The 16472-nt window shown below is 37.9% G+C and overlaps 2 protein-coding genes across 2 annotated transcripts; both read right to left on the minus strand.

Moving 5' to 3' along the window:
* Positions 1-3332: 3332 nt before the first annotated feature.
* Positions 3333-4413, minus strand: LOC109163602 (ethylene-responsive transcription factor ERF018-like). Its single transcript, XM_019312350.1, has one exon. It carries the CDS (start codon positions 4119-4121, stop codon positions 3510-3512), a length of 612 nt encoding a protein of 203 aa, XP_019167895.1. The 5' UTR covers positions 4122-4413; the 3' UTR covers positions 3333-3509.
* Positions 4414-10505: 6092 nt separating this feature from the next.
* LOC109163508 lies at positions 10506-11360 on the minus strand. The gene has a single exon (XM_019312259.1). The coding sequence runs from the start codon at positions 11358-11360 to the stop codon at positions 10506-10508; it is 855 nt and encodes a 284-aa protein (XP_019167804.1).
* Positions 11361-16472: the final 5112 nt, after the last annotated feature.

Genomic DNA, 16472 nt, shown 5'->3' on the forward strand with positions numbered 1-16472 from the left:
ATAAAATCAGGTTTCTTCCTGGATGCCATATCCAGCACTTCTCGAACTGTTCGTGGATCACCCAAGCCACGACAGTTCCAGCTCAAAGTACTCATTGGGATGGGCGGGTCTGGGAACCAGAACCCGCCGAGAACATGTTTTTTGAAATGTCTGCCATGGCCACATCCTCCCCAACTCTCTCCACCACTCCCTCACCCTCCCTCCCCATAAGATCCACGCTCACCCCCTCCTCCCTACGTCTTTTCGGTCCACACACTACCCCTTCCCCATCCCTCGGCCGCCCCTCCACCGTAGAACCCGCCCCAAACACCCCACCCGTAGGACCCCGCCCACTCCCCTCCTCGGCCACCTCCTCCCTCTTACCCCCAACCGGAACTAGCCACGAACTACCCACCGGCCTAGGACCGCGAGGTAATCCTGCCTTCATCTCCACCCCAAAAGGATACTGATCTAAGGTGAGAGTCGAATTCCGAGCCTGCAAACAGAACTTATATGAATGGCCAAGCAAGCCACAAAAGAAGCAAAAAGTGTGTAATCTTTCATACTTGAAAGTCACCCAACACCAAGACTTATCCCGTTTCGCAAACTTCATCCTTCGGCGCAAGGGTTTATCTACCGGAATACTAACACGGATTCGATAAAAAGTTTTCCACGGGCGATCATCAAATCTCTCATCACCCTTCAGGAAACCCCCCAAAAAATTACCAACCTGCTCCTGTATGGCCATGGATGTATAGCCCATCGGGAGCCCGTAGACCTGGACCCACATATCAACCGAATCAAGCAACACATCGTTCGGCATCATCCCATCTTCCACTGGCCGGCAGACCAATGTATGGTTATCAAACGACCATGGTCCCTCATTTATCACTCGCTGCAAATCCGTCTGGTGATAGAAAACAAACATAAACAAATTCAGTTGCAACTCAGAAATCTGCACACCACACACGGGCTGCCACACAGACGCCAACACCTCTCGCATAAACTCAAGCTTCACCATCTTACGCGTCAGGAACCTTCCAACCAAAACCCACGTGCGGCCCTGCATCTCCGTCACCGGCGCAACATTCTCCCCCACCGGTACCAACATCTCTTCCTCATCGAGCAAGGAGATACCCGCATACCCCTCCACCAATTCCTCCTCAATTCCCGACTGCATCTGGTGCCCCACAGCCCCATCCCGCCGAGCAACTCCCCCCTCCTCCACCGTCGCATATACACGACGCTCCAAGCTTCCCTCTCGCGCAGCAGTTCCGCACCCATGCATACCCGCATGAACCTGTCGTTCCATACTCCCCTCACATCGAACACTGCCCCGTACATCAGTTTCCGACCCCCGCTGCCGTTCCATAGCTTCCCACCGTCGGCGTTCGCTAGAGACGAGAACAAGATCGCCGGATAAATGCTGTTGTTTCCGAAAAAAAACCCTAGGCAAACCCTAGTAGGAAAAGAGAGAGAACTCTAGAATGAAACCCTAGAGAGAGATAGTTAAGTAGTGCAACTTAAGATTTTAAAATAACATTATTGCATAAAAGTGTGTTCTTGCAAATATATTTATACAATGCGGATGTAGCTATTAACATAACAGTGAGAAATTGTTTAAGAATGATCGGAGGGAAAATAAGAGCGTTAACTGTATATTACTCCCTAATTGTTTACCTGTATTATTATTATAGGGAAAATAAGAGTAACTGCAGAGATTTAGGAAAAAAAAAAAAAAGCCAAGGCCACTCACTTTGATTTATATGAAAACCATATATCATTAGTATTTTGAATATGAGTTTTAAGTGAAGCTAACCTTGTGACCTTAGTTAATAAAGAATCACAAGAAAGTACATTAACTTAAATTGCTTATAACTAATCGGCTCAAATCATGAAGATTAATGAGTAGTTATCACATAGAGTCGAACTTGGCATTGTTCTTCATCTCCCAAAAGGTTAAACCTCCGGGAAAATGACTATAATTGGACAAAAATTGCATGCAAGGACAAAAATATGATGTTTCTAAAAGTGGGACAAAATTAGAAAAAAAAGACAATTTTGAAAATGAGTTTTATGTCGGTCTCGGTCAAACACAATCGTATCTTGAGATACGCAAGCCCCACTTACATTTGATCGGTACTAACATAAAATGCATTTCCAAATGTCTAATATCTTTTTCTTAATTTTGTCTCACCTTTAGAAACGTCTTGTTTTTGTCATTGAATGCAATTTTTGTCCTATTACAGTCATTTATCCCAAGGGACCTCACACTGCGACATGATAGAACAATTGGGAGGATATAAATCATAGTGACTCATTAGCGCAGTAAGCAAGGCCAAATATTTATGCATACAAAAGATCTGTCCACTTTTGCTGCGGAGGTTCAACTTGGCACCGTTGGCAGTGCCCATACCTAATAAGGGCATTAACTGTATGTCGAAAATATGCAAGTTTTGTATTTAAAGAAAAACACCATTTTGTAGTGAATTTATTGACGGCCAACGTCACCGTTAGATATGGGAGTAAAGAACAATTTGGAGAACCCATTAGTTACAAGGTTGAAAACAGTATATATGTTCCAAAGTGCTGCAGACTGCAGTTCGCTTTTTAAAGAACAGCATATAATCCATATATATGCATGCAAAATTGGCGACAAAAAAGGCATCACATCACCATACACATAACTGTACTATATATATATATATATATATATATATATATATATATATATATACACCACGTGACACTAAAAAAGGCTCATTAGTTTCTCTCCAATTCTAATCACTTTTAATACTTAAATATAAAAAAATTTAAATAATAGTTGGAGGCAAAATCTGATCAATTTTAAATTCAAGACACAGAACAGTAAAAGCACAATAATTGAGATATCAAAATTAATATTAAACATGATAATATAAGCATATAACCAAACATGTTGTTTCATTATATAATATATATAAGAGCGAGGCTAGGTACCAACATAATGGAGAACATGCAGAGTTTTAAAAGAAATTTATAAAGAGAGAATGGATAATCTATCCCATAAAATTTCATATATTGATATATAAACCTTTCCAGGCAAAAACATAACTTTACTACAAAAAAGAAACCGAAAACATCAGCCGCGAACAGAATAGAATATCCTGCGGGCGTTGTACCATACAACTTAAAAAGTATATACGTGCAGACGCGCGCGCACACACACAAACACACACACACACACACATATATATATATATATATATATATATATATATATATATATATATATATATATATATATATATTTCTCTTCAAACTTTTTCCTCAGAGTGCCAATGAATTAGTTGACCTAGTGTAACTACTAGTGATATAATGTCACCTCAAAGAGGGAAGTTTTTAGGTAAAATACAGAAAATATTTATAGCATCACTTATATATATATATATATGTTTGTTTGTTTGTGTGTATGTGTTATTCGGCATTATATTATATTATATTGTTGATAGCAGCGAGGTGAGTGAGCTAGTATATATATATATATGACGCTAGAAGTTCCATAAGAAAGATGAGTGAGAAAAATGGGTTTCATTATCGTGATCAGTGGCTGGCGGTGGTGGCGGCGGCGGTGAAGGATGTGGTTGTGGTGGCATGTAGATATCACCTGAGAATAGACCAAAATCGTTACAAGTAGTAGCCCCATCCAGAGCGTCAAAAAACGACCAATCAATATCTCCCATTTGTATCGCACCTTCGGAGGTCGAGGAGGGTGACGTGTCATCCAAATCCATCACGTGCGTTATTTCTTCTTCGTTATTTCCCTGTTCCTGCCCGACAGCAGCAATATTCGCAGGTGGCGGTCGGGCGTAGTCGCTGCCGTACTGGGCGGCGACGTCTTGTATCTCCGGCGGGGTGAACGTCTGCCAGCCGGGAACGTCAGGGGGGTCGTCGGGAAAGTTGAGCTGAGCGGTGGGGCCGCGCAGGCAAAACTGGGCGACGTCGAAAGCCCTGGCCGCTTTCTCCGCCGTGTTGTAAGACCCCAACCATATCCTCTCCCGGCTGTTGGGTAGCCGTATCTCCGACACCCATTTCCCCCATTTCCTCTTCCTCACTCCCTTGTACTTCACCGCCGGCGCCGGCGCCTCCTCGTTGCGCTCCATCGGAGAATCAAGAAATAGTGTCGTGAGATTTCAATTTGGTGATTGTGAAAGTGGGTTAGTTGGCACTTTTTGGGGTTGCATGGAATATAATTGGGTATATATTTTCAATGAAATTAGGGCAAGTTGGAGTATATATATATACAAGTGAGAGTGGAGCAGAGGATGTCTGAGAATTCCAACGTCAACGGGGATGGTCGTCTAACGTTAAAGCGTGTTCCGATTTCACTTCAAATGAGCGTGGAGATAGCGTACACGTACAGGATAATTTTGGCCGGACGGATTATGGTGATATCATACAGTACGTAAGCAGTTTTTTTAATTTTTTTTTACTTTCTTTTTTTATTTATTTATTTTTTTTTTTTGGTTTTGGCTCTACGCGGTGTTTTTCTTTCCTTTTTTTTTTTAATGGTTTTAGTTGTGGATAAATTATAAACTATGTGCCAGTTCTGACTCTATTTTATTTGTTTTTTCGGATTATTTTATTTTTATTTTTTAAAAAAAATTAAAACTTTTTGTTGACTAATTGACAATGATAGTATGAATGTATATACATGATCGCTACTCATGTGATGCACAACGGTTACCATTTAATTAATCCAGCATTTGTACTTGAATCTTTTCTTTGGTCAATTCCATATAATTTCTAGAGGACACAGAATGAAGATTTCTTGATTGTTGAATTTTTGTTTTAGATGTGGCCGTTATTTTTCAAATGGATCACATTTAGCTCTAAATTATTGAAAATTAATTTGTCAAATTTAGTATTCCGATACCAGTTCTGTTTGTTGGTGGTATGTTAAATTCGAAGGCAAATTTGTAATTTCAATATGTTGAAACCATTGTCATTTAATCTAAAGTAATAGAAAATTATTCAAATTGAAAGTGTAGAGTATATATGTATATAATTTTGATTGTTTTCGATTAATTCGTGAAAGTTTCAAGTCACCAACATAAAAAAATTTCAACTTTATTTTTTAATTTGGTAATTAGCCAACTAATTGATTACAATTGGCTTAATCTTACAGATTCTCAATATAACCAAGGACTAAGCGTGACCAAATGTTAAAGAAACTCAATAGTCAAGCGACTTTTAATTTGGTGGAATGAACTCTTTCTATAATCATGACCATATATTGTTGGTCATTTGGTTCTAGACCATCATAGAACTAGGGCTGTGTTTGGTTCTCATATGGGAATCGAAATCGGAATGAAAATTAAATACTTAGAAATGATAATAGGTTTTGGTGAAAGTATTTTGTATGTGCCACTACAACATACAAAACTTCATCAGACATAGACGAGATGAGCATGGACAAAATAAAATAATCTTGATGGACCAAATTTTCGGCCGCAAAATCGGCTACAATGGAACACTCATCCGGAGCCTTAATAAATGAAGCCAAACACGGTAACATGTCATCAACGCATCCACTGAAATTTAGACCACGGAGAAATAAAACAAGTTGACTCTTCCAAAACAAATAGTTTGAAAAGGTAAGTTTAATGGATATAAAGTGATGGACAGTCTGTAGAGTATTTCCGGCGGCGGCACGGTGCAGCTTCCTTGGTGGCGGCGTTGGTGGTAGGGTTGGCAGGCATGGATTCGTTAGGTCTGCTAATACCATATTAGAATAATAATTCTGGGAAGACTTTTATCATTGAATAATCCATTATATTTAAAATACTGGAAGATATGTTTTTATAAGGATATAAAGAGTTCCACTAATGAAAGAAATGGTAAATAATATAATATATTCTCAATAAAACTGAGAGAAGGAAAAAGAATTTTAGTGTGCCCTTGACATGAAGTCCTAATAATACGAGCAATGTATGAAACCAAAGCGCTGGGTAGGAGTTGCATTGCACTACCCATCATGTCAAACACCGAAGTCCTTATCTGCAACATCATGAAAATTACCCCATCTATATATAGAAAAATATATGAAAGATAATATAATCTTGTGCTTTTATATACACACATACACAATCAATTACATTATATTTTTTTGGGAAAACAGGGGGGGTTACCCAGCTAACGCTAGTTGCTAATGTTAGCGGACACAACAGTCCCAGTGTTCGCACATAGAATGTCGCGAACTTCCTTCGGAGGGTGGTGGAAATCCATCAAGTCGCAGTGCCATCGAGGAGCTTCTCCGGCTAGCCAGTCCGCCGATGCATTTTCTTCCCGGGAGATCTGTTCCACGATAATTGACCAATCTTTCTTTATCCAATCCTTGCACCATTTGATTAAGGTACCGCAGTCACCAAGAATGACATGTTGCTCATTTAGCCATTCAACCGCCTGTTTTGAATAGCTTAAAATGTGGACCTTCCTGTTGCCTTGATTCCAAGCCCATTTTAGCCCCAAGTAGATCGCCCACAGTTCTGCCTCTGTTGCATTATCAGTCCTCATCATGCAACTAAAGCCCTTCATCTAGTTACCCCACAACCGTTCATACGGCTTGAAGGGGAGAAGGAAGCATCCGTATTCAAGATATTCCAGCCTGGCTCAATATTACGTTTCTGCGCATCCGTTCCTTTGGGTATCTTCTGCCGAGCAAAGGCGGTAGTTACGGCTTCCACTTGCTCCTTGATCCAGCTGAATCTCCTTTCTAAGCTCCAGCTAACATTATTGAAAGTTTTATTGCATCGCCACTTCCAGTTCCACCATGCAATTATCGCAAATTGCATTGGCCAATCACATTTTCTCCCGCCATTGGATTTACCTGTAACATTTCGTATAAGCCAAGAATCAAAATTCAAACAATAAAACCACTTTTTAGCCCCAGAGGGTAGAAAGACTTCCCATATATCCTTTGCAGCGTTGCAATCCCGTAGGCAGTGTAGGATATCCTCCTCTTGTGAGTGACAACTCCCACAACGTGCATCAGCCGTGAAACCCCTCCTTTTGCGCTCCACATTCGTCATTAATTTGTTGTGCTTTAGGAGCCAGACAAAGGTGTTGATTTTCCTGGGTAACTTTAGTTTCCAAATTTTTCCCCACACGAGGTCACTAGCTCCGGTATTTGACTTGAGAGCAACATTGTACGCAGTGGCGACCGAGCAACAACCACTCGGTTCTAGCCTCCAATATATATTGTTGCTATTGTGGTTCCTGTTTACTCCTTCGGAAAGAATAGGGTAGGCATCACAAACCCCTCTCCAAAGGTTTGAGCTTTCAGTTTTCTTTATAAAAATGTTATCCTATGATTTGTTATGCATGTATTTACCCAAAATGACTTTTACCCATAGATGTTGACTCTCCGTGCGAATTCTCCACCCCACTTTTGTTAGGAAAGCAAGATTCATTTCCTTTAGTCTTCTAAGGCCTATGCCTCCTTGGTCCTTTGGTTTCGTGACGGCGTCCCAGTTTACTAGATGCACGCCACCCCTCCAGATGAACTGACGTATTTTCTTCTCAATAGCATCACAAACCCCTTTAGGGAGAAGCATAGATTGCATCATATAGTAAGGTGTGGTGTTTAGGACACTTTGGGCCAGAGTAATACGACCTGCCAGCGTCAAGTTTTTCCCTTTCCAGCCCTCCAATCTCCCATCGATCTTTTCAAGAAAGGGTGCAAAAATGCTTCGTGTCACTCTTCTGTGGATCGAAGGTACACCCAGGTACCGCCCCAGGTCTTCTGTGGAGTAAAGCCTGCTTCATGCGTGATGGCTTGTGCCAGGCTAGGAGCAACATTTTTCCCAAAGTAAATTTGGGACTTCTGGACACTGACTTTTTGGCCCGAAACATCCTCAAACTTCTGGAGGCAATTTTTGATTACCTTCATTTACTCTAAGGAGGCTTCTGCAATTAAAATCATATCGTCAGCGAAAAAAAGATGAGTAAGCTCAGGACCATACCTTGAGAGTTTAATGCACTTCCAGTTTTTGTCCTTTACTTCTTGTTTTATCATCCGGCTCAGACGTTCCATACAAAGCACAAACAGGTAGGGGGAGATTGGATCTCCTTGTCTGATGCCTCATGTGGGTGTGTCCAATCCAGTTGTGAGCCCTTCCAGAGGATAGCGAGCTTTGGAGTCCGAACACACTCCATGACAATGTCAATCCAATGTTTCTCTAATCCTAAACCTTGGAGCGTGTCCTGCAAGAAGTCCCAAGAGAGCCTATCATAAGCTTTCTCTAGATCAATCTTAAGGGCCATCGCCTTTGTTCCCCCTCTTTTTATCCTCATGGTATGGAGGAGTTCCTGGTACACCACAATATTATATGTGATCTGGCGATGTGGTACAAAGCTGTTTTGCTCCTCTCCCACTACTTGATTCATAATATCCTTCATTCTATTCGTGATAATCTTGGTAACAATTTTGTACTTGACATTACAGAGACTAATAGGTCTGAACTGGTGACAAACTCAGGGTATTGCACTTTTGGAATCAAAGCTAAAAGAGTGTCGTTCCAATCTCTTGGCAGCTTCGCCGTATGGAATATTTCCAAGACAGTATCGGTTAAATCTCCTTCAATCTCCTTCCAAGTTTTTTGGTAGAAGCCAGCATGGAATCCGTCTGGACCTGGTGCTTTGTAAGGGGCCATTTCGAAAACAGCTGCTTTTATTTCCTCCTTCGTGACATTCCTGCACAAAATAGAGACATCAGTATGTTCAATCATTGTTAAGTTTGGGCATTCATACCTTGCATTTGCCGTTGATGATTCCCTCATGAAAAGGGCCCGAAAGTGTTCCTGTAACATTTTCATAATGTGCTCCTCGTCGGATGTCCAGTTTCCACTGCTATCCTTTAAGCTTGACACAAGGTTTTTTGCTTTTTTGACCTTCGTTATAGCATGATAGTATTTAGTGTTGCGGTCCCCGGATGCAATCCACTCTTCTCGTGATCTTTGAAACCATATAAGCTCCTCTTTATAAAGGATGTCATCCAACTCCGTCTTCAACTTGGCTTCTAGTTTTATTAAGCCTCCTTTCTTACCATAGTTTCTGGCTCTTTGGATACCATCAATCCTGGCAATGGTCTGTTTCCTTTTTTTTCTCTAAGTGTCCAATCGCCACCTTACTCCACGTCTTTAAGTTTTCTTTCATAAGGTTTAGTTTTGAATCAAAATCAAGTCCAGTGTTGGTTGAACTCCTCCAAGTATTAGTAACAATCTTACCAAAATCTTCATGCAAACCCCAAGCTGCTTGATACTAGAATCTCTTCGGCCTATTATTATTGGCCCGATTTTCCAGGTTTAGGAGGACAGAGTTGTGATCCGAGGTTAAGTTCGGTAAATGCGATATGGCCGCGTTCAGGAACTTGTCAATCCAGGCTTCCGTACACAGGCATCTATCCAGACGAGAAGCTTTAAAAGTTCCGATGGTGGTTCCATGTCTCCAGGTGAACTACGAACCGCTGAAGCCTAGATCAATGAGATTCTCTCCGCTTATCCATTCTATAAACTCTCTACTTCGTCTTTCATTGAAACTCTCAGGGCAATTGACTTCTTCAGAGTTTGTAATTGAGTTGAAGTCTCCAATAGCAATCCAAGCTTCATCCAAACCACGCTGATTTCTTCCTAAATCCGCCCATAAGTGGCGTCGTAGATTATGGAAGGGGCTTGCATACACAACCGCAATGGACCACACCATATTCCTACTGTTCGTGATTTCAAAAGTAACGAACTGGGGGTTGGTGCTTAGAACATCCAGCTTAAGAGAGTTGTTCTAGAGGATCCATATGCCTCCAGTCTTCCCCACAGCTTCTACGCAAAGCCATTGATCAAAGCCAAGTTTAATACACGTCTCGTCCGCCCCTATACCTGATGACTTGGGTTCAAGGACACAAAAACAATTAGGCTTGTATTGCCTAACGATTGTTAGGGCAACTCTAATAAATCTCTTAGAAGCTGCACCTTGACAATTCCAAGTTATAATCTTCCTAGGAAGACACAACAAGGGCAACAAACACACAAAAACTCAAAACAAACAAACAAGCACGAGACAAAAAGACCTAGGCAGCGACCTCTTCCGAGGTGCCACCACGGCCATTGTCCTCTGCACACTCATGCAATGGTTTTTCCTCCATTAGCTCATCATTGAGGTCGGGAGGATCACCATGGTGTTCCAGAATATCCTCCTCCATACTTGTCAGTTGAGGGGGGATATCGGCATTGTTTAAGTAAGTGGTACTAACCGACGTTTTCTCCAATAAGTTACCCCTTGCTACTGTATGTCTGTCTCCCGCAGCTGCTTGGTTGGTCTTGCTAGGCCTCTTGGAAGTACTAGCTTTAGTTGAAGCAGCTGCATGGTTTTTGCGCGTAACTTGCATGGCCCATGGACGCACATTTTTTCGCTTGTTATTTGTTTTTCAGAGATTTGCACATTGGGTCTTCTCGCTTTTTCCTTATTTTTCCCTACTGATTTCCCGACTTTCCTTACTTGATTTTCGACTTGATTCCCCTCATTAGATTCCTCAGTCGTTCAATTGTTTCTTCCACATTATCCTCACTCAAAGCCGTAAACATAGATGTTATACCAATTCCTTGATCTACTGCTTCTTTCCCTTTATTCTTTCCATATTGCGACCCCTTCTCTCCACTCATAGAGCCGTTACGACCTTTAGCTCCATCCCAATCCTTTCCTTTCTGATCTTTATTCTTTCCATTATTTGCGCGATTTTGCCTGTAAGTTTTTTTGGGCGCAATCATCCACGTACCATATCTCTCCACGATTTCCAGTCTAATGCTCACCGGTTGATCGCTTTCCTTATTTGGTTGTCGTCTGTCGTTTCCCTGAGCACCACCTGTTTCCGCCGTCGTGTGTCCTTCCTCCGCCGATTTCCAGGGACAGGCTTCTGCCGCATGGCCATAGACACCACAGTGGAAGCAAATTTGATACATTCCTTCATATTCTATCCTTTGAACCTTCATCTTGGCTGTGAACTTGGAGAGGAGCGGTTTAGTGAGGTCAACTTCCACACACATTCTCGCGAAACGCCCCTTTGATCCTACACTTGTGGCTTCATCAACATATTTCGGTTCACCGATTTTCCTTCCCAGTTTCATAAGGTAAGGGTAGTCATAGTACTCCATCGGGGGATCGGGAAACCTCACCCAAACTAGAACACGTTCCGTCTTGGCCGACTTAGGGTCGAAATTTGGCTTCCAATCCTGGACGTTTAAGTAGTGTTCCATTACCGACCATGGCCCTCCGTATTTAGCAAATTCATAGTCATCAGCAGACCAGAATCGAACCACATAGTAGATATGGTCCAGTGCCACCACCTCCATCCTCGATTTTGGCTTCCATATTGCATTGAGTCTTCTGGTTAGGTAGGTGTAGCCCACTTTTCTACCTAAAACCTTGACTATTAAGGATTGGCGCTAATGTTTTCTCATTCTGATCTTGTCTTCTCTCGTTAGGGGAATCTCTGGGCATTCCGGATCTTCATCTAGGTCGACTTCATCATCATCTGAGTCCAGATATTCTGGTTCCTTCTCAATGGGTGTACCTCCTGCCAGCATGTCTCTGAAGGATACGGCCTTTGGTTTCTGCATGGATGGATCTGCCTGGTTGTTTTCCGAATCAAGACCTGCAGTTGGATCTCTTCTTTCATTTGTCTCAGTCCCAGGGACTTGATGCATCTCCGCTTCATTGAGTCCTGGTGTTGCATTCAAATGGTGGCTTTCGGGAGATGGCACTTGATCGTTTCCACCACTTGATTGCTCGATCCCTTCCATCACGACTTGTTCCTCTTCTGGCGTCCGGGATTTACCGTTAGTTTTTGGTTTCTTTGTGCTTCTTTCCAGGAGATCCTGGACCTCCGCCGATCATGTTGCCGTCGACACGGCTCTTCCTCGATTTTCCGGCGAGTTCAAACTAGAGAGCATTTTCTAACTTTTTAGTATTTAAACCATGAACCATTCATTTTAAGAAATAATACTAAAAGGATGGGCGTGTCGTCTTTTATCCGTATCAATTACATTATATTTAAAATTATTATACATTGGTTTGCTCTCTCTCTCTCTCTCTCTCTCTATATATATATATATATATATATATATATATATATATATATATATATATATTGAAACGGACAAAAGTTATTGGCACAAAAGAAAGATAATCATTGTCACAACATGCGAGTACCTTTTTTTTTTTTTTTTTGAAAACAACATGCGAGTACTTAATTACGCATTGTTAGAACTTGAATCTAAGCCTAAAGATTTATTTATTTTTAAAAGGAAACCTAAGCCCTAAGCTATTATTTGAATATTTGTTGACTGTAGGCCGGCCAGGACATAAGAGAATTAATTAATTATTGAATTTCAAATAATAAAACTTGTAAAGTGCATGATCCACGTCTTAATTGAAAGTTGACCTATGATTTTCCTAGTCAACAAAATGCTTTTGCTAGACCAAACCATAATGAATGATAAATAAGTAAATAAATAAATAAAATAAGAAACTATAGGAAACGCTAACTAATAAATTCATTATGAATAATCATGACCTATTTTGATATCAATTACCATAATTAAATATTTATTACTATACCAAAAATTATATCTAGTAACAAATGCACAAATTTATTTCTTATATTTTTATAGTTGTTAGCGTTACATTTTGATAACAACAGGATGCTAGATTTGATCTTCTAAATTCTATCCAACAAAGATTTTGTTGTGGTGGAGTTTGAAATTCTACATATTTAATTATATTTATATATAATTAGTCACACTATCTCATGTAGTCATGTTCCAAAAAAAAAAAAAAAAAAAAAAAAGTCACAGTATCTCACTCACATAAACTTTTAGGGGGTGTATTCAATAATGACTTTCATAGACTTTTAACGACTTTTATGAACTTTAAAAGTTTGGAGGTATTCAATTTAAACTTTTAGGGAGTCTTTAAAAGTCAGGCGGTATTCAATCAAGATTTTAAAATAGTCTTTAAAAGTCGAGTGGTATTCGATTAAGACTTTTAAAGAGTTTTTAAAAGTCATGCGGTATTTAAAAAGTTATAAACTTTTGTAGACTTTTTAATTTTAGGACTTTTCTAGACTTTTCCTTCTCAAATATAAATAGTTGAAATCCAACCATCAACTCCAATATTTCAAAATTTTCTTTCTACCAACTCTGAATGTTTTCTCTCTATTTCAACTCTATTTTCTGTTGTCAAACTTTATAAACCTTATGCTTAAATTCAATAAATTATTTTTTCTTCATTATCCTATATATTCTTCATACCTAAACTATACCCATTTTGTCTCTCTCTCCTAAACTTTACAATCTTCCTCTAAAAATTTGAAATAATTTTTAATCTTACTTCATTATTGCTTGTTTATTTTGTTTTTTTTTTTTTGTTTTTTTTTTTTTACGATTTTTTAATCCCTAACTTCTAAACTTTCTCTACGAATTTTTCTCCATAACTTCTAAACTTTCTCTAATTCTCCCTAAATATATTAACAAAACAAATTTTTCATCTATTACCGTCAACTTTTACTATATGTTTTATAATATTCATATAAATACTTATATATTTTGATTTTTATAGTTATATTCGTAATATTTTTTTAACAACAGGTTACTACGAATAGCGAACTACTGTTCGCAACAAATATAAATTTTAGTTTTCAACATTGTTATGAATTTATTATGAAATAATATTTTCTTTTTTTGTTGATGCTTATTAATAATATATAAGTAATTAGCATATAATAAGTCTCACCATACTATGGATAAAAATAATATTGTTGAGAATGTTGATGTGGGTGAAGAACTATATAATAAAAATAATTTTATGATATATATATTATAACATGTTTTGTAAGAAAATTATAAATGATAAGAATCAAATCATTGAATGTTTGTAAGGATTTATGTAATTTACAATTTCAATGACTTTTGTAGACTTTTTAAAATAAAAAAGTTGATAAAACTTTATGAATGTTTTTTATAGACTTTTTAGAGTCTTACAAAGTTTAATTTTAAATGGTTTTGAATGATTCTATGAAAGTCAATCAAAGTTTATTAAAATCTATTATTTTAAAAGTCTTTAAAAGTTGATCTACAAAAGTCATGATTAGATACACCCCTTAAAGAGTTATAGGCAATTAATATATTATAATTATCAATTCACTATTCATATATAAGCATTAATAAATAAAGATATTAGTTAAAGTTTGTCAAAAACTTATATTAACTAATTTCTAGTTTAAATTCCTTTTTGGTAGCTTTCCCTTCCCATGGGATTGTTTTCAGTTTTCTCCAACCTTTCATTGAAAACTCGTCCAAAATGTTTCAGAATAAATTTTTAATTTAAAATAAAAAAATAAAAAATAAAAAAAAATGGTTTCTTGTTTGAAGGGTTCAAATTATTAAAAAAATTCACTTTTAAAATTTTAGACTTTTGTTAATCTACATTGATGATTTGAAGGGTTGTGAGTTTTAGAGAACTTAAGGTCTCTTTTCTATTTTGGATTTTTTGAGTTTTTTTTTTTTTTTTTTAATTGGACGTATTAATATAGGTGTTTTATTTGTGCTTATGAATTTGGGTTAAATTATTGAATTTTTTTTAATTGGACGTATTAATATAGGTGTTTTATTTGTGCTTATGAATTTGGGTTAAATTATTGAATTATATTACTAACAGAACTCTTTTATACAATTTTGAGAGAGCCAAATCAATATTTTTTAATCTATATAATAATATTGTGTGTAGGTTTAGGATTAGATGAGAACAGTACCTCCTGTACAAATTGGTAACTAATAATCTTGGATGATCAATGTCTCTAAAGTAAAGGAAAATTACGGTGATAATTTGAGAAATATTACAACTTTTTCCACAATAAGTGTAGCATGCAAAAATTATATTGCAAAATGCACCGGATTAAACTATAAGTAGTGCATTTAATGACACGTAGATGTGCACTCCACGTCAGTGACTCTACAAGTATATTCAACAATATGTAAAAATAACCCAACAGGGTAGCTCAAGTGGCAAATGAGTTCTCTTTGTGGGGGAAAATTTTGGGATAATCCGGGTTCGATTCCCACAAGTGACGATTCCCTTTGGGCCAGCTTCTGTGCCTTCCGAAGTGAACCGGGTGGACTTGGACCGTTAAACGAACAGAGAAAGACCCGGACCACAATGTGTGGCTATCACCAAAAAACAATATGTAAAAATACACTCAAAATAATTACACTTTTATATATTATATTATTGGGTGCCCATTATAGTAATACTAGATACACTTTGTCGTCAGCACTTTTACCTTTGAAAAAAAAAAGTTTAAAATATTAACCAAAATACATACTACTATATTTTTTTTTTCTTTAGAGTCGTTAATAATTTCAAATCAACGATTAACATTAGTCCGCATTTTTCATAAGAGGCATTGTTCTCATGTGAACTCAGCCCTATATACACACACACACACACAAATTAGATAAAAATAAACAATAAAACTCTACCAAAAGAGAAAACTAAGAACCACTCAGAGTCGTTAATCTAGGTAGATTTAACTGCTCTAAAGCAAGACGGAAAAATAATGTGGTTAAATTTTAGTAAATAACTTAAACTTTAAAGTGTAATTAATAAATAATAAATAAATAAAACTATAGAGTGCAACCCGAATATGTATAAGTGCATTGAATAGATCCATAATGTAGTTTTACTTAGTTGCATTCTACAATGTTGAAAGTTGCACTTTATGGTGTAATTAGTTACACTTTAAAGTTTAAGTTATCTTTTAGGTTGTTCTCAAGGTTTCCACTATCGGACACAATGACTAATCCAATAGTTGAATTGTCTGCACCTCTAAAGAAAGGTTGAGTTATTTATAAAAATATCATTGCATTATTCTTTAATAGATGCATTTTGTAGCTTTTTTTGTTGCACTTTAAAATTTGAGTTACTTACAAAAATGTCATTGCATTGTTTTCTCTAACTAATCGCTTCAGATCTGTTAGATCTTTCTAGATTGACAACTTTGATTGATGCATAATTCTCTCCAGTGAGTGGCTTATACAGAAGTGTGCCCACACACACACATACACACATATAGGGGGGTTAAAATGAGATCAACCCCGTCATGTAAAAAGTGAGGACTGACCTAAGCCACTCATAACGGTTTATGAATAGTTGATGGTTTTAGTCAAAAATCACAAGGGTCGATCAATTTTATGATTATAACAAACTTTTCAAATCTGTTCTCACTTGAATCCTCCCATCCCCCCAAGGATGGGTTCAAATAAAATCAACCCCTTAGGTAAAAAAGTGATAACTGATCTAAGCCGCTCATCACGGATCATCAATGGTTGAAGTTTTTAGTAAAAAAAAAAAAAAAACATGAGATCAATTTTATAATTATGATAAACTTTGAAATGGATGTATAAGAT

This window comes from Ipomoea nil, unplaced genomic scaffold, assembly GCF_001879475.1.
Source record: "Ipomoea nil cultivar Tokyo-kokei standard unplaced genomic scaffold, Asagao_1.1 scaffold3030, whole genome shotgun sequence".
Classification (NCBI taxonomy): domain Eukaryota; kingdom Viridiplantae; phylum Streptophyta; class Magnoliopsida; order Solanales; family Convolvulaceae; genus Ipomoea; species Ipomoea nil.